Source organism: Camelus ferus, chromosome 10, assembly GCF_009834535.1.
Source record: "Camelus ferus isolate YT-003-E chromosome 10, BCGSAC_Cfer_1.0, whole genome shotgun sequence".
Lineage (NCBI taxonomy): Eukaryota > Metazoa > Chordata > Mammalia > Artiodactyla > Camelidae > Camelus > Camelus ferus.
The window spans coordinates 65479947-65500928 of NC_045705.1; the positions used below are offsets into that span (position 1 = coordinate 65479947).

At 53.2% G+C, this 20982-nt stretch overlaps 4 protein-coding genes, 1 long non-coding RNA gene and 1 pseudogene across 7 annotated transcripts; 3 read left to right on the forward strand and 3 right to left on the reverse strand.

Annotated features, from left to right (window-relative positions):
• The first annotated feature begins 1442 nt into the window (after window positions 1–1442).
• VPS51 (VPS51 subunit of GARP complex) lies at window positions 1443–11139 on the forward strand. 3 transcript variants are annotated; one of them, XR_004323424.1, is made up of 10 exons: window positions 1444–1894; window positions 2383–2512; window positions 7147–7293; window positions 7376–7595; window positions 7702–8419; window positions 8806–9021; window positions 9169–9387; window positions 9762–9948; window positions 10039–10126; window positions 10756–10892. XR_004323424.1 is itself a non-coding variant. In XM_032489762.1 (10 exons), the coding sequence occupies exons 1-10, from the start codon at window positions 1670–1672 to the stop codon at window positions 11014–11016; spliced, it is 2346 nt and encodes a 781-aa protein (XP_032345653.1). In that variant the 5' UTR covers window positions 1454–1669; the 3' UTR covers window positions 11017–11139. The 3 variants fall into 3 exon arrangements, 2 of the variants coding, with proteins under 2 accessions (XP_032345654.1, XP_032345653.1); XM_032489762.1 differs by having other exon boundaries at window positions 1454–1894; window positions 9827–9948; window positions 10756–11139; XM_032489763.1 differs by lacking the exon at window positions 10756–10892 and having other exon boundaries at window positions 1443–1894; window positions 10039–10210.
• Window positions 2974–19218, reverse strand: LOC102518824 (annotated as a pseudogene).
• Window positions 11311–15788, forward strand: TM7SF2 (transmembrane 7 superfamily member 2). Its single transcript, XM_006179546.3, has 10 exons — window positions 11311–11525; window positions 11948–12144; window positions 12260–12314; window positions 12639–12833; window positions 12913–13016; window positions 14247–14366; window positions 14456–14624; window positions 14808–14888; window positions 14975–15097; window positions 15392–15788. Exons 1-10 carry the CDS (start codon window positions 11474–11476, stop codon window positions 15550–15552), a joined length of 1257 nt encoding a protein of 418 aa, XP_006179608.2. The 5' UTR covers window positions 11311–11473; the 3' UTR covers window positions 15553–15788.
• On the reverse strand, window positions 15924–17335 carry ZNHIT2 (zinc finger HIT-type containing 2). Its single transcript, XM_032489770.1, is given in 2 exon segments — window positions 15924–16899; window positions 16901–17335. Coding segments are annotated over 2 exon segments (1200 nt in total). The 5' UTR covers window positions 17171–17335; the 3' UTR covers window positions 15924–15969.
• On the forward strand, window positions 17371–20376 carry LOC116666523. The gene is made up of 3 exons (XR_004323430.1): window positions 17371–17385; window positions 17839–17843; window positions 20233–20376. It is a non-coding gene; the product is annotated as an uncharacterized LOC116666523 (long non-coding RNA).
• FAU (FAU ubiquitin like and ribosomal protein S30 fusion) lies at window positions 19426–20971 on the reverse strand. Its single transcript, XM_006179545.2, has 5 exons — window positions 20831–20971; window positions 20491–20573; window positions 20260–20404; window positions 19750–19805; window positions 19426–19599 (listed from the first exon to the last, which is right to left on the reverse strand). Exons 2-5 carry the CDS (start codon window positions 20563–20565, stop codon window positions 19474–19476), a joined length of 402 nt encoding a protein of 133 aa, XP_006179607.1. The 5' UTR covers window positions 20566–20573; window positions 20831–20971; the 3' UTR covers window positions 19426–19473.
• Window positions 20972–20982: the final 11 nt, after the last annotated feature.

Below are 20982 nucleotides of genomic sequence, written 5' to 3' on the forward strand. Positions count from 1 at the left end.
TCTTGAGGAGCTAGATATTGATACGCATTTAAAGAAGAATGTTAGAATGTGACTAGGTTAGATCCAAAATTGGTTGATGTCCTACAGGGCAATAAAAACTAAATTTTGAGGTTATTTCCCAACCAGATAGAAATGTGCATCTCTCTGGGATAATATCTAAATTTAAAAAAATTAAACAAATGTACAGTTCTATGAGTAATTAATTCTTGGGTGGGCTTGTGAAACAATGCCCCAGTATGACTTTGGAAGGCCCTGCTACACTCTTTGTCTTTATTCCAAATTTTGGTTAATTTTTCTTAACAGTATTCTGCAACTTTTTTTTAAAGTATAAATTTCTTGGAGTAGATCTAAATATACTCTTTACTTCATTTTTCTTAAGATTGTAGCTTCATAAGCTAAATGTATATATTTTATACAGCTTCTGAACATCCCATAGTTTCAGAGGTCAGCAAACTTTTCCTGTGAAAGAGCAGATAGTAAATGTTTTAGGTTTTGCCAGCCATATGGTCTCTGTTGCAACCACTCAGTTCTACTGCAGTAGTGCAAAAGCAGGCATTGATAAGATGTAAACAAGTGGGTATGGATATGTTCCCATAAAACTTTATTTATGGACATAAATACGAATGTCATATAATTTTCACGTCGTGAAATGTCACTATTATATTTTTCAACCATTTAAAAATGAAGGAAAAAAAAAAAAGCAGCAGCTTACAGTGTGGCTGTGTTTGGTTCGAAGGATCCCTGTGGAAGAATAAAGTTGTTTCTATTTCCACCCCTGGCCCCCCAGCCCATCATAAGTAATGTTTGAAAGGCCACATTCACAGTCTTTTTCTCCTTTTCATCCATTCAAAATCAGCATGTTTCAATTTGACCTCCAAATCTTTCCCTATCTTCAGCTCTTCACCTCGTTGAACAGCTGTACCTTTGTCCAAATCAGAAACCTGGGAATTATCCTCAACATCTCCACCCAACCTCTCACTGGACACATCTCATCAGTCACTTAACATCTGCCAAGTGTGCCTTATCAGCACGGTATAATAGTTATCAAATTCAAGTGCACCCAAACTACTTGAGGATTTTTAAAAAGAAGCTAGGTCTGAAGGGAGCCCAGAGTCTGCAACGCGCCAAAGGTAATTCTGAAGGCAATTCTGATCCACATCAGAGGACCAGGCTTGAGAAACACTACGGTAGAGTCACTGTGGGGTACTGTACATACATTTAATCCTCAAAGCCCCCTTGTGAAATACATACCCCAATGGGGAAGCTAAGCCGTGGCCCCGGTAACAAGGCAGTGGCAGGATGCCAGGCACGTGGTCTCTGGCTCCATGGCCTGCATTCCGTCCACTGCATCTAGGGACATATTCCCTGAGACCTTGCCTGCAGGGGTGCGGGGTTGGGAGCCACGCCCCGCTCTCCTTCTGAGAAGAGAGTAACCCGACCAGTTCCACAGAATCCTTCCACCTGAGAAGCTGGGGGACCCCAGGGCTCTTCCGGAACCTCTTCGCTCAGAGAGGAAAGACGGGGGGAACTCTAATCTCGAAGGACTAAGGCTGCAGGGGGACGTTTCACCTGAAGGACTGCCTCGTTTCAATAACAACTTTATGGCTCCCGGAAGTGCCTCCTCCCCGACTCCTGCCCAGCCTCACGCCCGTGGACTGCAGTTGGAGCCATGGCGGCCGCAGCCGCTGGGCCTGGCCCGGGGTCTGGACCTGGGGACTCCCTGGAGCGGCCCGAAGCGGAGGCTCCGGAGCGTCGGCGGAAGGCGCATGGGATGCTGAAGCTTTACTACGGCCTCTCAGAGGGGGAGGCTGCGGGGCGCCCCGTGGGGCCGGACCCCCTGGACCCGACGGATCTCAACGGGGCGCACTTCGACCCGGAAGTGTATCTGGACAAGGTGTGTGTATGGGTAAGGGGACCAGACCCCCGATATATTGCACCCCACAGATAATGCCTGAGACGTTGCGGGGGTGAGGGAAGCAGGGGTTCATAAAAGCAGGACGACCCTCGGTCGGGCAGTAGGGTCAGAGCTGGAGTTTAAGGGGGCGTGGGCAGACGTGGACTGACCTGAGATAGTGAGAAGTCTGCAGTCTCCTGGGCTGATCGATCGTATGAGACCCGAGATAGGAGCGTGGCCCAGGCGCAGACAGGCGTAGGACTGGGCCTTGGCTAAATCTGCGGATTTCAAATGCTGACAAATCCCAAAAGGGTCTAACTTGGTAACTCCTGAGCTATGCCGCTTACAGGCTCCATGTCTGAGATTACTGTCAATGGAGGAGGAGGGAAATCAGGGTTTTCTTGCACTAAAAGCCTTCCCAGTTAGGGGCAAGGCTGGGGGACATGAGTGCCCCCTGTCCTGAACACTAACCACCCAATTTCCTCCAGCTGCGTAGAGAGTGCCCACTGGCTCAGCTGATGGACAGTGAGACGGACATGGTGCGGCAGATCCGGGCTCTAGACAGCGACATGCAGACCCTGGTCTATGAGAACTACAACAAGTTCATCTCAGCCACAGGTGATTCTTACTGGGATACTCCTTGCAGACCCACATCGCCCAGTTACTCCTGTGTTGGGGAAGCCAGAGGATTTAGATGGAGCAGACCCAGATTCCAGTCCTGCCCTGACATTAATCCACTGTCACCTCTTTCTCTGAGAGCATTTGTGATCTGATGGCTATAGAGGTAATAACTGTTCTCAGAGGGTTGTTTTGAGGACCAAAGGAGAGAAAGGACAAAATGAAATTTAAAAAAAAAAATGAATTTATCTGAAACACTTAGACTCTCTGACACTAAGGGTGCCTCAGTAAGGTTAGTTTCGCTCATTAGTGGCATTGTTCTTCTTTGGTTCACGTCTGCCTTGATGATGAGCTTATGTCTTTCTCTCTCTTCTCTTCTTTCCTTTTCTTCCTTCCTACCTCTCTCCTTCCTTCATTCCTTTCCCCTTCTCCCCTTCTTCTTCTTCTTTTTTTTTTTTTTTAACAAATCCATACTTTTATTTACTTTTCAATAAGTTTAAATCCTTGAGGGGTACAGCAGCACATGGATTCTGTGTCCAGTGGCCTTAGCAGGAAGATTGCTTCAGAATTTGGCATGAACTATGCCACTGTTTCCATGAGCACGAGTTACCTTTCCCCAGATTACTCTGGTTTTGTTCAGTTTTCCACCAGGAGTTAATGTGTTGTTCTTTGCTTTGTACACACAAGCACATCTCTTGCCTAGATAGAATTCAATTTCATCTCGCGCATCAATACCGTCAATTTTATGAAGAGCCGTGTGCTCCCTCTGGTTCCGGAGACCCCTCTTATAGCCAGCAAAAATGGCCTTGGACCACAGCCTTCCAGACATGTTTATTGGTTTAGAAGTCCTGTTCCCAGCAGGTTTCCACAGTCTCCAAGATGGCTGAAAGAGCTCTTTTTTTTTTTTTTTTTTTTTTAATGAAGCAAAGAGACTGAAAACTTATGACAGTAAGGGATGAAGATCAAGTAAAGGGTTTCTTCCCCTTCTGTCCCTTTTATTCAAGACAGTGCTAGACAGCATTCAGCTATCATCTGCACTAGCTTCTGTCCTCTGTTGGTGACATGCACTGCTCAGACTTTTGTAATAATTTTGGACCCACACGTACTAGTCCTAGAGGCAGATCTGGAGGGTCTACCTGTAGTCTGTGGGAATGTCCCATGAACCTCTGTGGGGTGCATTCTCACACCTCTCATTCTGCTCACATCACAATGGTGGGTGTAGTAACACACAGTCATCGTTCTCTTATCTGATTTGAAGCAGGTTCTATGAGTACGTGCCCTTCTATTTGTTAATATTAATATCAGCATCAAACAGCAAGAAAGTATAATTCCTATGCTGAGAAATTTCTCCAGGAATTTTGCCAACATTACATTTTCCATTTGTTAGAATATGTATAATAGTTTGACACTTAGCTCTTCTTAATAGGGATGATTTGGTTTTTTACCTTTTTTCCTAAGAAAAGGAGAAAATTAGAAAGTGAGTGTTGGAGTTAGAGGTTCTAAATCTATAAAGACTTTAGAGTCTTATATTCCTTAAAGAAATAATCACTGAATGCTTTTTTTTTTTTTTTTTCCTTCCTTTTTTGCCAAGGGCTTCTCTGCATATTGGGAATCTAACAGTGAACCAACTAGATCAAGCTCCTGCCTGGAGCCCACATTCTAGTTGGGAAGACAGACAATAAGTGAACACACAAATAAAAGTAGTAGTACGTGCTATAAGAAAAAACAGTAAGAGGAAAAGAGTAATGTGGGGGGGGTGTGTGTCCATCTTTAGGGTAAGTATGAGAAGGCACCTCTGAGGTGGTAACCTTTGAGCAGGGCCTTGGTGAGGAAGAGCCAGCTGTGGGGAGGAGAAGTTGGGGGACGAAACAGCAGGAACAAGAATTCTGAAGAGAGAACGTGTCTGGTGTATTCAGAGTGAAGCAGGGAGTTTGGGAGGAGGAAGGGAGGAGGAGAGGTAGATGACTAGGGTGGAGGGTTAGTGGGGGCCAGATTATGTAGGGATTTCTAAGTGGGTATGAAGATCCTGCTCTTTACTCTGAGTGAGAGGAAATGAACAGAAGAATGGGGTGACCTGACTTCTGTTTTAAAAGGACCTCTCTGCCCACTTTATTGAGACTGGACTATAGGGAGGCAAGGATGGCAGAGATACCCATTAGAAGGCTATTGCAACAGGCTATTGCAAGATGCTGGTGGTATGGACTGAGGGATAACAGTGGAAAAGTGGGAGGATCTGGGGGCAGAGGGGCCCAGGCTAAGGAAACAACCTGTGCAAAGGCCCTGGGAAAGTGCTGTGACCGGAGCAGGGAGAAAAAGAGAATGGAGCAGGGAGAACAAGAGAACAGAGCAGGGTCTGACTGCATTGGCTATGCGCCAGGGGTGGTTTTCTGAAAAGACCAAAAAGTAAATATTTTAGGCTTTGTGGACCATCTGGTTTCTGTTGGAACTACTTAGATACCATTGTAGCCTGAAAGCAACTGGAGATAATATAAATGACTCAGCATGGCTGTATTCCAGCAAAATTCATTTACGCAAACAGGCATGGTGTCCAGAGTGACCTCAGCAAAAATAGTGGAGGAGGTGCATTTGAAAATGTCCCCTCCATGAAAGCAACCCCAAAACTGGCCAAAATAGTTAGAATTAACTTTCTCAGAACTCTGAAAATTAACCAAAGATGTGCAGCAATCACAGGAGCATTTATTTGACAAAAACAGCTGAATCTTGGTAAAAGTAGCAATCCTGAGATGTTTTAACTTGCCCTGGCCCCACCATTTCCTCTCCATCTCTGCAGTAACCTTGAAAAATAGCCCATATTCCTAGTACTAGAAGGAATGGAACAAAGCTGGAGCTGTTTCAATGCCTCATGCCCAAAGAATTATCATTATTTAACCTGTCTGGTGGTTTCCTAACACACTCACTCCACTCCGTAGGTTTGTCTTGACCTGGAGGTCACCCAGTGCTAAAAGCCTCCCACCAGAGTTGTTTGTCAAAAACAATTATAGGCAAAAGTGGTGTCTCCCTGAAGTGATGAATAATACCTGGGGCAAATAATAGTACTAGCCCAAAAGCTTAAAAGGAAAAGCTGAGGAATGAGATGTCTCTAGGGGCTTTGACAAGCTCTGACATATTAGTAATTTTGAAGGGCCAACATATGTAGGGTAGTACACATGCTTTTAAGAAGGACCTGAGAATGCCCTAAGCTCTCACCTCTGGCTCACCTTCAGGCTCAGTGCGAGCAGGAAGTGAAAGCTGAGGCAGAGTTATAAACCTCCTGGTTAAGTGTTTAAGGTATGCCCCAATACCACACACAGAGCTCCTCAATAAATACTAGGAGATTTATTGTTTCCAGGTATTTAAAGAAATTCCTGTCCAATCAGTAGCTGATCACTAAGCTTACCAAGTAAGTATTTTAGTGGCTATACACAACAAAGAATTCAGACTTCACAGAATTGATTCAGAAGCTAATTAGTACAGGTTTAGTAACTCAGAAAAATAAACAACAGCAACAAGCAGCAACAACAATAAACAGGAGAAGAGAATCTGATTCCTAGACTTGCCATGTTATTTAATATATCTGTTTTTTCAACAAAAATTTATAGGACATGCAAATAAAGCAGGAATCCGGCCCATACAGGGGGAAAAACTCAGTAGAAACTCTGTAGAAGCCCAGACATTGGATTTATTACAGAGATTTAAATCTGCTATTTTGAGTATATTCAGAGACCTAAAGTAAACTATATCTAAACTAAAGAAAGGAATGAGATTGTTTCACCAAATACAGAATATCAAATAGAAGAAATTATTTAACAAAAGAACCAAATAGAAATGATAAGGTACAACAACTAAAATGAAAGATCGCTGGAGGGGCTCTTTTACAGATTTGAACAAGCAAAGAAAGAACAAGCAGACTTGAACATAGGTTAGATGAAATTATTCAGTGTGAGGAACAGAAAGAACAAAGCATGAAGAAAAGTGAAGAGAGCCTTAGGGACCTGGGGTACACCATCAAGTGTGCTCACACCTGCATAATGGGGATGCCAGAGTGAGTGGAGAAAGCAGAAATAATACATGAAGAAATAATGGGCAAAACCTGCCCAAATTTGATGAAAAGCATGAATATACACATCCAAAAAGCACAACAAACCCCAAACCCTTGTTCCACAAGGCAGAGAGAGAGGGTTTGGGAGGTCTGGGAAGGAGATAAGGGCGTACAAGTATTTATTGTCTCCTGGTGCCAGGCAGTGTGCTGGGCCTGGAAGATGCCCCTGGGAAGGAGCAGACAGGTCCCTGCCAAGTGCCCTGTGCCCTCCTTTGGATCTGGGTGTCTTCTGGGAGCAAGGGCTGTCATATCATGGGCCATCTCCCCACTGCACCAGGGCTAGGAGCACACAAGGGGTGCTCAGAAAACATCTGCTGCACTGACATAATGACACCTACCCCCATTTCCAGTGACCACGCACCACTGCAACCCTTTTCAATCACCGAATCATCAGTGTGACCCTAGAGTGGGCTCAGGCGCGCTTGGGAAGTGGGGTGAGGGTGTGTGAGGGCATTTGGCCGTGGTCTCAAGCTGAGTGTTCTGCCTGGGCCCCTCCTCAACCGCTTTTCCCTCTCCTGCGCTCCTGCACTCCTAGACACCATTCGGAAGATGAAGAACGATTTCCGGAAGATGGAGGACGAGATGGACCGGCTGGCCACCAACATGGCAGTGATCACAGAATTCAGCGCGCGCATCAGTGCCACGCTGCAGGACCGTCACGAGCGCATCACCAAGCTGGCAGGTGGGCCGCGCCCCAGAGCTGGGGCTAAAATGGGCCACCCTCGGGGCTTTGGGGCTAACACCATCTCCCCCTGTCCCCCCAGGGGTCCACGCGCTGTTACGGAAGCTGCAGTTCCTCTTCGAGCTGCCCTCACGCCTCACCAAGTGCGTGGAGCTGGGCGCCTACGGGCAGGCGGTGCGCTACCAGGGCCGCGCGCGGGCCGTGCTGCAGCAGTACCAGCACCTGCCGTCTTTCCGCGCCATCCAGGACGACTGCCAGGTCATCACGGCTCGCCTAGCCCAGCAACTACGGCAGCGCTTCAGGTGTGGGCCCAGGGCTCTCATTGCCACCCTCGCTGGGCACCTGGGTCTGCTCCCATCCCCCCGAATTCTATCTTCCTGCCCTTCACCTGCATCTCCCTCCCCGCAGGGAGGGCGGCTCAGGCGCCCCAGAGCAAGCAGAGTGCGTGGAGCTGCTGCTGGCCCTGGGTGAGCCTGCGGAGGAGCTGTGCGAGGAGTTCCTGGCACACGCGCGAGGGCGGCTGGAGGAGGAGCTGAGAAGCCTGGAGGCGGAGCTGGGACCCTCCCCTCCGGCCCCAGACGTGTTAGAGTTCACTGACCATGGCGGCAGCGGCTTCGTCGGTGGCCTCTGTCAGGTGGCGGCGGCCTACCAGGAGCTGTTTGCGGCCCAGGGCCCAGCAGGTGCCGAGAAACTGGCAGCCTTTGCCCGGGAGCTGGGCAGCCGCTACTTTGCGCTGGTGGAGTGGCGGCTGGCGCAGGAGCAAGGTGGCGGTGACAACTCCCTGCTGGTGCGGGCGCTGGACCGCTTCCACCGGCGCCTGCGGGCACCTGGGGCCCTGCTGGCCGCTGCCGGGCTGGCGGAGGCTGCCACAGAGATCGTGGAGCGAGTGGCCCGCGAACGCCTGGGCCACCACCTGCAGGGCCTTCAGGCAGCCTTCCTGGGCTGCCTGACTGATGTGCGGCAGGCGCTGGCCGCGCCTCGAATGGCTGGGAAGGAAGGCCCTGGCCTGGCTGAGTTGCTGGCCAACGTGGCCAGCTCCATCCTGAGCCACATTAAGGCCTCGCTGGCCTCTGTGCACCTCTTCACTGCCAAGGAGGTGTCTTTCTCCAACAAGCCCTACTTCCGGGTACGGCCTTTCCCTGTGCATTCTTTTTTTTTTCTTTTTCTGGGCATTCTTTTGTTCATCCTGCATGCAGGCTGGCAGCTACCAGGGCACACAGTCGTTGCCCAGGCACTCTGAAAGTGGTTTTAGTTTGTCTTGAGGAAGGCTGGCACAGCCTGGAGGGGTGGGGAAGGCTTGGATGAGGGCATCTGCAAGCAAGGTCCACAGTGCTGGCTTTGCCCCCCTGCACTCCCTCCCCATGCAGGGGAGCTGATCTGGGGTACTGGAATGCAGGGTGAAGCTGTCCCTTGGAGAGGAGCCAGGGCATTTAGTGTCCCAGTAGAGGGTCACTAGCAGCCCCTGCCTGGAAAACGGGACCTGCTGTGTATCTGGGCCCCTCCTTCTCACAGGGTGAGTTCTGCAGCCAGGGCGTCCGGGAGGGCCTCATCGTGGGCTTCATCCGCTCCATGTGCCAGACAGCTCAGAGCTTCTGTGACAGCCCTGGGGAGAAGGGGGGTGCCACGCCACCTGCCCTGCTCCTGCTGCTCTCCCGCCTCTGCCTGGACTACGAGACAGCCACCATCTCCTACATCCTCACCCTCACCGATGAACAGTTTCTGGTGCAGGTGAACTGCTAGCTCATAGCAGGGTAGGGGATGCTGATGCTAGGACTGCAGGAGGCTGGGCAGTACCCTTATGGTCAGGGCTGCCTGTGCCCAGCTTAGCCTCCCCCAGTACCCACTGCTTGTCTGTCCTCTGCATCCCTGGCTCAGGACCAGTCCCCAGTGACGCCTGTGAGCACACTGTGTGCGGAGGCCAGGGAGACGGCGCGGCGGCTGCTGACCCACTACGTGAAGGTGCAGGGCCTGGTTATATCACAGATGCTACGCAAGAGTGTGGAGACGCGGGACTGGCTCAGTACCCTGGAGCCTCGGAATGTGCGTGCTGTCATGAAGCGGGTGGTGGAGGACACGACAGCTATTGATGTGCAGGTGCTGTTCTGGGCTGGCCGGGGGAGCCCTGATGCAGGTGGGGTGCTGAGGAACAACCCTCTGAGGATCAAGACAGCAGGGGTCAGGCAGTGCCCTCTTCCTCCTCAGCCGTGAATTGTGGCATTGTCACCCCCATTCCACCTAGGAGGAAGCTGAGGCCCAGAGTCACCCAGGAAATCAGGGCAGGGTTGGCACTGAAGATTGGGCCCTAGTATCAACTCTTATGGCCCACCTTTGCCCTGCTCCACTGGTTCTGCAAATAGTGACTGGGTACTGACTGGGTATAGGCCCGAACTACCCTGTGGCTCTTATAACATATGTAATTCTTGTAACAAGTGAGTGTGTAACTTAGGGCATCCGTGGTCCTTCCCTAGGGCGCCTGGTGGGCTGGATGTTCCCCATGCCCTGGCTTCATTGCAGCTCCTCCTTCCACCACCAGGTGGGGCTCCTATATGAGGAGGGTGTTCGGAAGGCTCAGAGCAGCGACTCTAGCAAGAGGACCTTCTCCGTTTACAGCAGCTCTCGGCAGCAGGGCCGCTATGCCCCCAGCTATACACCCAGGTCTGGCTGGTCAGGGTAGCCCCAGGTGGGATGGACAAAGGAGGATGGGCGTGCAGGGTGGGCTCTGATTGCTTGTCTCCCCCCATCCAGTGCCCCAATGGACACCAACCTCTTGAGCAACATCCAGAAGCTGTTCTCTGAACGTATTGATGTGTTCAGCCCTGTGGAATTCAATAAGGTCCGAAGTCCCTGGTGTCCCTACCTTCCCAGGTCCCCTTGGGAAGTTTGGCTGAAGCAGCCCCACATTGGCCTAGGGAGCCCTAGGTCTCTGTCCCCCAGTCTCTGTTTCTGAGGGCTGTTTCTAGGAGTGAGTGGTCATCCAGAGCCCCACCATCACCATCTCATAACCCTCTTCCCTGACCTTGGTGTGCTCCCAACCTGGGTGACAATCAAGTATGCCTATTTGGCCCTTGTCCTTGTCCCCACCATAGTTCTGGGTCTTCCCTAGGGATTTCTATTCACAGTGTGCTCTCTGCCCCCACCCAGCCCACACTCAGGGACTTGGTGCTAAGTTAGTAAACATTCCCCCTCCCCATGTCAGTGCTGACCCCCATCTCTGCCTCTGATTGCTAGGCCCTCTCTGTCTGCTCGGCCCTCCCTGTCTGCTCCCCTCCAGATGATTGTGCCAACATTGTATATTTTCTCCCTCTTAACTTGGGTCCTGAGATTTTCTACCCCATCACAGCTACTGGCATCTTATTGTCTTCCTGGCCCTGGCCCAGAACGTGGGTTCCCTTTCTCAGGGGTCCAGAACCCCTCCCCAACACCTGCTGGTGGGGATCTGCATCACTGTTTCCCTGCCTGCAGGTGTCAGTACTGACAGGCATCATCAAAATCAGCCTGAAGACGCTGCTGGAGTGTGTGCGGCTGCGCACCTTTGGGCGCTTTGGCCTGCAGCAGGTACAGGTGGACTGTCACTTCCTGCAGCTCTACCTGTGGCGCTTCGTGGCTGATGAAGAGCTTGTGCACCTGCTGTTGGATGAAGTGGTGGCCTCAGCTGCCCTTCGCTGCCCGGACCCAGTGCCCATGGAACCCAGTGTCGTCGAGGTCATCTGTGAGCGAGGCTAGGCCCAGTCCCAGCCATACACGGGCTGGCCCCGTCGCCCCAACCCTCCCGACCCCTGGTCTCCCTCCCCGGGGGCCCTTCCTTTCTGGCCTCCAGACTTGCCTAATAAAGACGTGTTGTCTCCTGCTCCCTGTCGCTTGTAGGGCGGGACTTGCGGCCGTGGGGTGGAGCTGTGAGCCTGAGACTGCAGAGACTACCCAGGCGGCTGGCGCTCGCGTTGGTCTCTCCCCGAGAGCCGATTGGCTGACCTGCTGGGCCCAGAATGGGCTGGGGGCGGGTCCATTTAAAGACCTGGGGACAAAAGCGGTCGCTGTATCAGCTCGGTGTCGAGACAGGTGCAAGCCCAGCAGGGCATGATCCTCCGTGTTACCGAGCCATTCTCCTGGGGAAATGGGGTGGGCTGTGTTTCCTTGACGGATTTTTGTGATCCCCCACCCTCCCCACGGCGGAGCGAAGACAATGGCACCTCTTCAGGGCTCCCGGGCCCCGACGGAATTCGGAGGACCCCTGGGTAATGGGGCAGATAAAGGGGGACTTGCGGCCAGAGGCTTGGCGAGGGAGAACTGGAGGGGTGAGCTACGAGTGAGGATGGGGGCAGGATCTGAGGATGAAAGGCTTTGAAAGGTATCCAGAGGCAGAGGGATTTAGGGGTTTGGGGAGGAGAGTCTGGAGAAGGGGCTGAGGAGGAACCAGTTTTGGGGGATTCAGAGCAGGGGATTTGTGGATTGGAAGACTGGGCGGACTAAGGGGAGCAGGAGCAGAGTCTTCGAGAGTACCTGGGGGCGGTGACCAAGACAGAAATCAGAGAAGGGGGCTGAAGGCTGAGAACGGGATATGGAAGACGGTGATGGGGCCCTGTATAAGACCGGGCGTCTGTGGGGGTCCGGGAGAGTTGGAGAGCGGACGTCCCACGCGATCGGTCCCCTTCCCCAGGCGCTGCGGCTCTGATGCTGCTGCTCCCTGCCACCATGTTCCACCTGCTACTGGTAGCCCGCTCGGGCTCGGCGCGCCTCCTGGGCCCACCCCCCTACCTGCCGGGACTCGAGGCGCTGTGGAGCCCGTGGGCGCTGTTGCTGTGTCTTACCTGGCTCGGCCTGCAGGCGGCGCTCTACCTTTTGCCGGCGCGCAAGGTGGGGACTATGCTCGCTGACACGCGGGGGAGGCTGGGGGAGGCGGGCGGAGGGAGGGTGTTCCGCGAGCCTGAAGGTACCCTCGACCCTTACCAGAGCTCCGTTGTGCCCACAGGTGGCCGAGGGGCAAGAATTGAAGGACAAGAGTCGACTGCGCTACCCCATTAACGGTGCCTGGGGGCTGGTTCCTTGCGCTGGAGTTGGGTGGATGGGGGTGGAGCCCCAGGCCTGATGGGGGGGGGGGGTCCACGGAGACCCCAAGCTCTATTTTGCGCCTCTTTTCCGCCCAGGACAGATATAGGGGATTCCGCTGGCTCTCTCCACACCCCGCGTCCCTCCTCCCCTCCTACAGCATTTGCTGCTACTCTGCACCGAAGTGGCTGGGGTGACCCTCTGAAAGCCAAAGTGTCAGCCTAATGGCTTGGGGCAAAGTCTGCGACCTCCCTGGGGTGGAGGGGCATAATTTCCAGTACTCACTGTGTGCTGCGGTTCAGGTTTCCAGGCCTTGGTGCTGACAGCCTTGTTGCTCGGCCTGGGGATGTCAGCCGGGCTGCCCCTGGGAGCGCTCTCAGAAATGCTCCTGCCCTTGGCATTTGCGGCCACCCTCATCGCCTTCATCTTCAGCCTCCTTCTCTATCTGAAGTCTCTGGTAGTCCCTGCTTTTGCCCTGGCACCAGGGGGAAACTCAGGTGAGAGGAGTCCCAGTACGGTGTGGATAGAAGCAGATGGGGCTGTTTGCTTTCACCTTCACCCTCCATTATTCTCCAGGAAATCCCATCTACGACTTTTTCCTGGGACGGGAGCTCAACCCACGCATCTGTTCCTTTGACTTCAAATACTTCTGCGAACTGCGGCCCGGCCTCATCGGCTGGGTATGCTGAGCACAGCTAAATGGGCCTCCAGCCAGGAGGAGGGGTGGGATGGGTGAGCACTGCCTGGGCAGGGCAGGGCAGGGCCGATATTGTGCAGATGTAAATCATTAATCATTCATTCCACAAATCTTTGTTGAGTCCGCCATGTGCCCTAAGCTTTACTCTAGGTACTGGGAAACAAACAAAAAAATTAAAGGAAAGAAAGAAACAGATCTCTGTCTTCATGAAGCCTACATTCTAGTGTGAAAGACAGACCAAAAATAAATAAACATCCCGGGTCAGGGGATGCTAAATGCTATGGAGAAGAACAAAACTGGAAGTCAGGAAAGCAGGCGCAATGTTAACTAAAGCAGTCAAGCACAAGATCTATTTCAAGATGAGAAAGTGATCCTCTGCTGCCTGCTGGTCACAGCGGTGCAGAACTTCAAATTGATCACTGGGTTTAGCAACTTATCCATCACTGATGGCCTTGACAACATGCCAACTGTGGGTTTTGGTTATAATCACCTGTACTGGACTGTCGTCAAGATTTCCTGAAGGGTGTCCTGGGCCAGGTCCCTGTCACCCTGGAAATGACCTCATCCAGAGTCAGGAGAGCTGAGTGCCCATCATGGCACTGAATCCTGGCCTTTGAGGCTATTTCCTCATGTGTGACATGGGCTAAAGTAAGAGCTTCCTCCCCAGGTTATTGTGAGGATCAGAAGTGATAACCTTAATGACAGCACTGAGCCCAGTGCTGGCAGAATGGGGGTGCTCAGCACAGGCTGGCTGCCAGCTCATCGTGATCGAGCACTTACTATGTGCCAAACACGAGCTTAGTGCTTCACACACACTGTTGGTGAGTCCTAAGTCCCATGAGGCAGGTCCATGATTATGTCCATTTTCCACATGGAGGTGGGGAGAGTAGGCTTTAGAGAGGGTAAGCAACTTGCCCAGGTGGCGAAGCTGAGATTCAAAACCAGGTCTGTTTTAACTCTCAAGCCTGAAAGCATCCAGCTGCTCCCTGTGTTGCTCTCCCAAAGGGAACACTACAGGACAAGGCAAGAGAGGACAGGCGGGGAGCGCCTCAGGAGGCGATCCATTGAGCCACTCAACAAAGGGTTGGAGAGCTAGTGATGGACAGCTGAGAGAAGGGGGAGAGGCTGGCCGCTGCCCCATCCAGGTGCTTCCACCTCTGTGGGGACAGGCTGGGGATAGACTACTCTGTCTCACCCTCCACCTAACCCCCAGGTCCTCATCAACTTGGCCTTGATGATGCAGGAAGCAGAACTTCGGGGGAGTCCTTCGCTGGCCATGTGGCTGGTCAATGGCTTCCAGCTACTATATGTGGGTGATGCCCTTTGGCATGAGGTGAGGCTGGACTGGGCAAGGGAGGCAGGGGTGGGTGCCTGAGGATCTCATGGAGACTAAGCCAGTGTGTCTGGGTCCTGTCCCTGCAGGAGGCTGTCCTCACCACCATGGACATCATACGTGACGGGTTTGGCTTCATGCTGGCCTTTGGGGACCTGGCCTGGGTACCCTTCACCTATAGCCTGCAGGCCCAGTTCCTGCTGTACCACCCACAGCCGCTCGGGTTGCCCATGGCCTTAGTCATCTGCCTCATCAATGGTCAGTCAGGATGGGGTTCATTCACTCAATGTTCAGCACCCACTCGGTAGATGCTAAGCCTCAGATGCTTCTTCAAAGCCAGGGGCTGGGTCCTGGGTCCCCAGGCCTACTGAGTCCGGGCTGTGGGTAGATGGTCAGGGTCAGATAGAAGGTCCCTAACCACCTGCTCACACTTTCCCCCAGCTGTAGGTTACTACATCTTCCGTGGAGCCAATTCCCAGAAAAACACCTTCCGAAAGAATCCTTCTGATCCCAGAGTGGCTGGTGAGCTGGCTTTCCAGGGTGCTGTGAGATGGGGCAGCTGACTTCGGGGGGGGGGGTCCCCCATCCCACTCTCTCTCTTTCCCTAGACCTTGAGACCATCTCTACAGCCACAGGGCGACAGCTGCTGGTGTCCGGGTGGTGGGGTATGGTCCGTCATCCCAACTACCTTGGAGACCTCATCATGGCTCTGGCCTGGTCCTTGCCCTGCGGTGAGTGGCCTGGGTGGGCACAGGGCAGGAGCTACAAGGGGCAGCAGCTGAGTGGCGAGCACAGGATGCCCAGTCTGGGTATGGAATGGAGAACAGGGAGGCATCCCAGTGGAGAGAGTAGTAAGGGAACTAGGGATGGAGTTAGGGTGTGGCTGGGACAGACCTCATTGCCAGCACCCCCTGTAGACCTTAGACCTTTCACCATTGAGCCCTGATGCCCCTGTGCGCCATTAGCTGTGGAAACCCTTGTGAACTGGGGGCTGGCTGAGTGATCGGAAACCCCTTTCCCCACAGGGGTGTCCCACTTGTTGCCCTACTTCTACCTCCTCTACTTCACTGCGCTGCTGGTGCACCGTGAGGCCCGAGACGAACAGCAGTGTCTGCAGAAGTATGGCCTGGCCTGGCACGAATACTGCCGGCGTGTGCCTTACCGAATTATGCCCTACATCTACTGAAGCTGCTCCACGAAGCCCAGGTCGGGGCACGCACCCACCCGTCGGCCAGCACACCCAGCATCAAGAGCCTGGACACACCCGGGGCTCAAGGGCCTACACCCTATCCTGCCCCGAGCTCCAACAGGCAGGGATGAGCAGCCTCAGGCAGTTGTTGGAACAAGGGGAAAATGAAGCCTGTGCCTCAAAATGGAGTGGAGGGGCTGCTCTTTCTCCTTGGATAAATGTCTGGAACCCTTGGGGTTGCTTCTCTCCCTTTCTGGGGCCAGGCTGTCAGCCCCGATCAGGTAGAAGCTGAGAGGTGGTTTGCTCTGAGGACCCACCAAGAGTCTAGGGGTGGGTGAACCAGCTGTCATTCAGAAACGGGCACTGGCGACAGGACAGACCAGTCACACCTTTATTACTGACAAGGTCTCCAGTTCAGCCGGGGAGTTCCTCAATGAGAGTCCTCCGGGCAGGTGGCAGGGGGCCTCCCCAAAGCTGCTCCAGCTCCCCAGTGAGGGCTGCCACTTCCTCGGCTGCCACAGTATGTGCTCGGTGGGCCCTGGCGCAGTCTAGAGCCAGGGGTGTGAGGGCTACCTCATTTTCGTTGGTCCAAGCCAGCAGGAACTGGCACTTCTTTCGGGCCCGGTAGAGGCGTTCTCGCTCTTCGGTGGCCACGGCTTGTTTTCGGGCCCGGCCCAGGGTCCGCGCCAGGTCCCCCAGTGCTGCTAGCGTGTAGCCTTTCTGGTTGGCCGGGCCCTCACCCAGTAGGATGCGGGCGGCCTCGCACATGGCACCCCGTGTGCCCAAGGGCCCAGGTGGATGCTCGCCTGCTTCTAGAACGTGGACTGCGGCCTGCAGGGCTTCCTCAACAGTGGTGAAGACTTGCTGAGCGCCTAGGGCTCCAGAAACGCCAAGCAGCGTGGCACAGAAGTCGGAGAGCAGCGCCTCGTCGCCGCCATGATACAGGGCAAGAGTGTGTGCATAGGCGAACAGCACGTTGGGTAGCTGGAAGCGCACGAGCGGCGATGCCCGGCCACCGCTCAGGCTGGCCAGCGTGGGGATCCGGGTGGGCACGGCGGGGGCGATGGGCCCAAAGACGTCTCTGAGAACCAGCTTGGCCGCCCCGGGCTCATCCTTTACGGGTTCCGGCGGCGTCCTCGCGGAGTCGGGCTCCAGCTCCTCAGCGTCAGGGCCCGGGGTATCACCCAGCTCCTCCAGAAGCCGCGGCTGAGCCCCGCAACGCCACCACCATGGCCGCCACGGAGGCAGCAGCCGTCCGGCCTCCCCTCGGCTCAGCAGCCGCTCGAAGGCCGCCTTCTCGGCCGGCGCGAGCCGCTCCCAGAGTCCTGAGAGGGCGCCCGGGCACCGGGCTAGGCCTGAGGCCCGCGTCTTCGGGGTCGTCCTCGGTCTCGCGTTGTTGACGCAGCCGGCGTAGGGCGCTGGCCAGGCGGCTGGGCGAGGCGCTGCGGCCACGCAGCTCTCCCAGCACCTGGTCACGGTAGAAGTCTTCTGCGCAGGTGCCATGAGCCCGGTAGCAGCGCAGCGAGCAGTAGGGCACATTACAGCGAGGACAGGTGTAGCGTGCTGGCTGGGTCTCCCCCGCCGGGCAGAATCCACACGGCCCGGCCGGCTCCATGGCAACTGGCGCCGAACGCCGCACACCCTCCGCGAACGCACACCCGCCGTAAGTCCGACACTTCCGGCGCTTCTTGGCTATTTCCGCCTCTTTGGGGCCTACCTAGCGCTTAGTCAACGCTCTCCGAAGACTCTCGGCACTTTCCGCCCGTACTCGGACGCCAAGCCCCGCCCTTCTCGAGCCTCCCTTGGGCAGGCGCAGGAGCCGGTGGTGACGTACTTGCTAGGTCCTGGGCTCAGGCGGAGCCCCGCCCCGCGCGGTGCGAGACCTAGGAAAAGTGAGTTGCCGTCCGTCCAGCTCGCCCTCTAGTGGCTGCCTTTTTCGCACTATAAAGTATTGTGGCGGAAATCAATCATTGTAAAGCACCTACTCTGGGCCACTAACTGAGCCAAGCCCAAATGAGAGAAGGCATCCCTGCGCTGGAGTGGCAGCAATTTGACCAGGGGACACAAAGGGAAGAGTGGAAGGAAGGCCGAGTGGGGTACCTAACCTACACTGGGTGTGTGTTGGCATTTCCCCTTTTCAGAAGAAAGCAAAATTCACAAATCCGAGTTCCTGCTTGATTTCCCCACCCAACTTTAAAGTTCAAATGCTACACTAGGCACCGAAAATACACTGAAAAGCAGAGATGGGGAATCTGTCCTAACAGAGCTTCCAGTCTGGTAGAGTGGAGGTGATGATCCACCCACAAACTGTGCCAAACGCTGTGAAGCCTTGATCCATGGCTTGTAAGATATGGCTCGTTGGTTCCTTACCTCATTCATATCCAGTCCCACCTCTCTGGTCAGTTCTGCCTTCAAAATACCTTGTCTTTATCTCAATGTGGATCACATATTCCCTACCAAGACGTGGATGGATTTGATGAATCTGCTCATTTTCGCATCCCCTCCATCAGTAATGGTCTGAACTATTTGTTCCTCACCTTAACTGGTTTCCTAGTTTTCTTGCCAGCCCTCCAGGAGTCAGCCAGAGAAAATATTAGGTCATACGTTAGATCACATCAGGTCCTGCTTAAAACCCTTCCTGGAACTTGGTGACCCTACATTGCACTTGGACTCCAACTTCCCTCCATGTCTGACAAGACCCTGTAGGATCTGCCACATACCTTTGCATACAGTCCTCTTGGCTGGAACTCTTTCACCATCTCACCACTTGATGGGCTCCTGTTTCATCCCGTCTTCAGAGACCTTCCCTAGGATACTCTGAGTATCACTCTCCATCCCCACCCCCTTTCATTGCAGCACCCTGCTTACTTCAAGGCTATAGCACTTGTAAATATTTAGTTAACTTGCTTTCCCCACAAGAATCTAAACTCATAAAAGGGATAGGGGCGAGTATCTTTCAGGAAAGATCACTACAGAAGACAAAAATAGCCAATATATTTGTGCACTTTCTATATGGCAGGTGCTGATCTAAGCACTTTATATCCTTTAATCCTCACAGCAACTCTCAAGAGATGATAGCAGATTAGTTAGCTCAAGGTCAGACAGCCAGTAAATAAATGGGAGCAAGGATCCAAACTCAAGTCTGTTCAAGTCTAGAGCCCAAGGTCTTTACCCCATACTATGCTCTATTCCAAGAACCAGCAGTTTCAAAAACTTTAGCAAAATGAATGGGTATGCATGTGTTGCTAGGAGGGAACTTCAATCAGCTACAGAGAACTCCACTTCTGGGAACACTGAAACAAGCAACTGACCAACCTCCCTGTGATTAGGTTAGCAAGGCCAGTCAGGCAATCAGAACAAGATCACTGCAGTACCAATGTAATCGGTCAATACCTTCTAAAGCTGTGGCAGACCAGATTCCTGGTCTGGACTCCACTAATGCCATAGCTGGTCCCAAGCTAAGGGAAATGGCCAAACTGGCTTTCCCTGATAGATCTTCTATCTACAGTCTCCTCCCCTTTAGTGCTGCCTCCATAAAACCTTTCCCACTACAATGACTCCTACTATTTTCTCTGTTTAAAAGAATAAGAATAAAAAGAAGAAATATTTGGAGGATAATTACCAAGTTATTTGGAATTGGAATTTTCCCCAACTCTACATCGGAAGAGCTGGCATCTGTGGTTACCAATTTGCACAAGAAGATCTTTGGTGTAGGTTACCACCTTTCCACCTCCTGCCCCCACACCCCTGCCAGGAGCCGCTGACTCTGGACACTGCCAAGAAACCAAACTGAGGCCTCACTGTTCATACCACCAGCCCTAGAAGCCCTATCACTCCTGAGGTCCTGTAAATGAAGATGAAACAATGAGATGATTGGGCTAAGTGGCTTTATTAGAGAAAGCCAGGATTACAATGGACTTAAGAGTTGGCATTGGGGCCCTTCTTCTTGCCAAAGGTGGGCACAACATTGACAAAGCGCCGGTTGTACTGCATACGTCTCTTGGCCCGGCCTGTCTTCTTCTTCTTTTTCTCTTGTTTGGCCACCTGGGAAAAGGGAAGGACATCAGACCCAGATTGCCTCTTTCATGCCTTATCGCCAGGGAGGGAGAAAGCAAACAGGGCAAGAGCCAAGGGTTTTGGCTTAGCTGTGCCAGGAAAAAAAATCCAAACACCACCACTAATGCTCTCATTTACCTTGGGAGTCTGACCTCTTACTTTCCCAGCACGGGCCAAGGAACCATGGACTTTACCTGCGGTGGAAAAGGACAGCAAGCCATTAGAACAAGATGGCCCTACCTAGCAGAATCCTTTCCCCCTCAACTCAAACTTTAAAGGCAAGATGGGCCCAACAGGGAATAAAAACAAAGTTGCAGAGATTTGACCTCTGACAAAGAATGTCTAGTCTGGCACATTCTGGGGTTCTACTTCAGAATTTTCCAGCTTCTGACTTGAAACAAGAACTAAAGAGTGCACTGGCGATATGGTCTGACCTCCTGACTTTAGTGAGGAAACTGGGACACAGGAAAGGGTCTATCTAGTAAGTAACTGAAATAGAACAGCACTCTGGCTCGGTTTCCCATGGACCTCTCAAGAGTTCTTCTGAGTAAGATAAACAGGAAGAACACCCTGAGTAAGGGCACTTAACTCCACACCCTACACTAATAAGTTTATAAGCAGTTCAAAGGAAAGTCCTCCCCAACTCACCTCCAAGCATGCGGCCGGCTACTTCCAGAGTGCTCAGAGCCTCCACCCCACACTGGCCCAGAGTAGCCTCATCCTCTAGGGGGGTGCCTGCCAGAAGCACGACTTGATCTTCTGGAGCGATGCCCTCCAACGAGGCTACATGAGCCTTCAAGGAAAAACAAGGTTCATCAGCGTTCCCATGGAGAAAGAGGTTGAAAAAAACAGACCCTAGGGAGCATCACAGAGCCTTACCTTGATCTGGGCGACCGTCTCCTGGCCGGTCACCTCGAGAGTGTGTAGCTCCTGGGCGCGGACAAAGAGCTGCATTTTGGCGACTGAAAAGAAACCAACCAACCAGGCTTGTAAAAGAAATACTCTGGGAGAAAGGGGATCAGGAATGGGTGGCGGGCCGGGGACAACCGTAGGTGGCCTCGGAGTCTCACGTGGGTAAGGCCGAGCCGGCCAGAGAAGTCCGATGGGGACCGGCCCGGCCCACAGAACAGCCTCTCTTCCTCTATTCTTCACACGCCCTCCAACCTCGAGCTCAGCCTGCTATTAAGCCCTCCGGCTCCGGCCATGGCCCATATCTTACCTGAACCGTGGCCACCACTGCCGCTACCGCAAAGATGGAGTCGAGAAAGAGGAAGGAGCGAGAACGCAAACGTCCTCTCCGTCTGCGGCGTGCTACGTCACTACTGAGCGACCTCCTAGGCCTCGGAATTTTGTGCCGCCTACGGCCGCCCT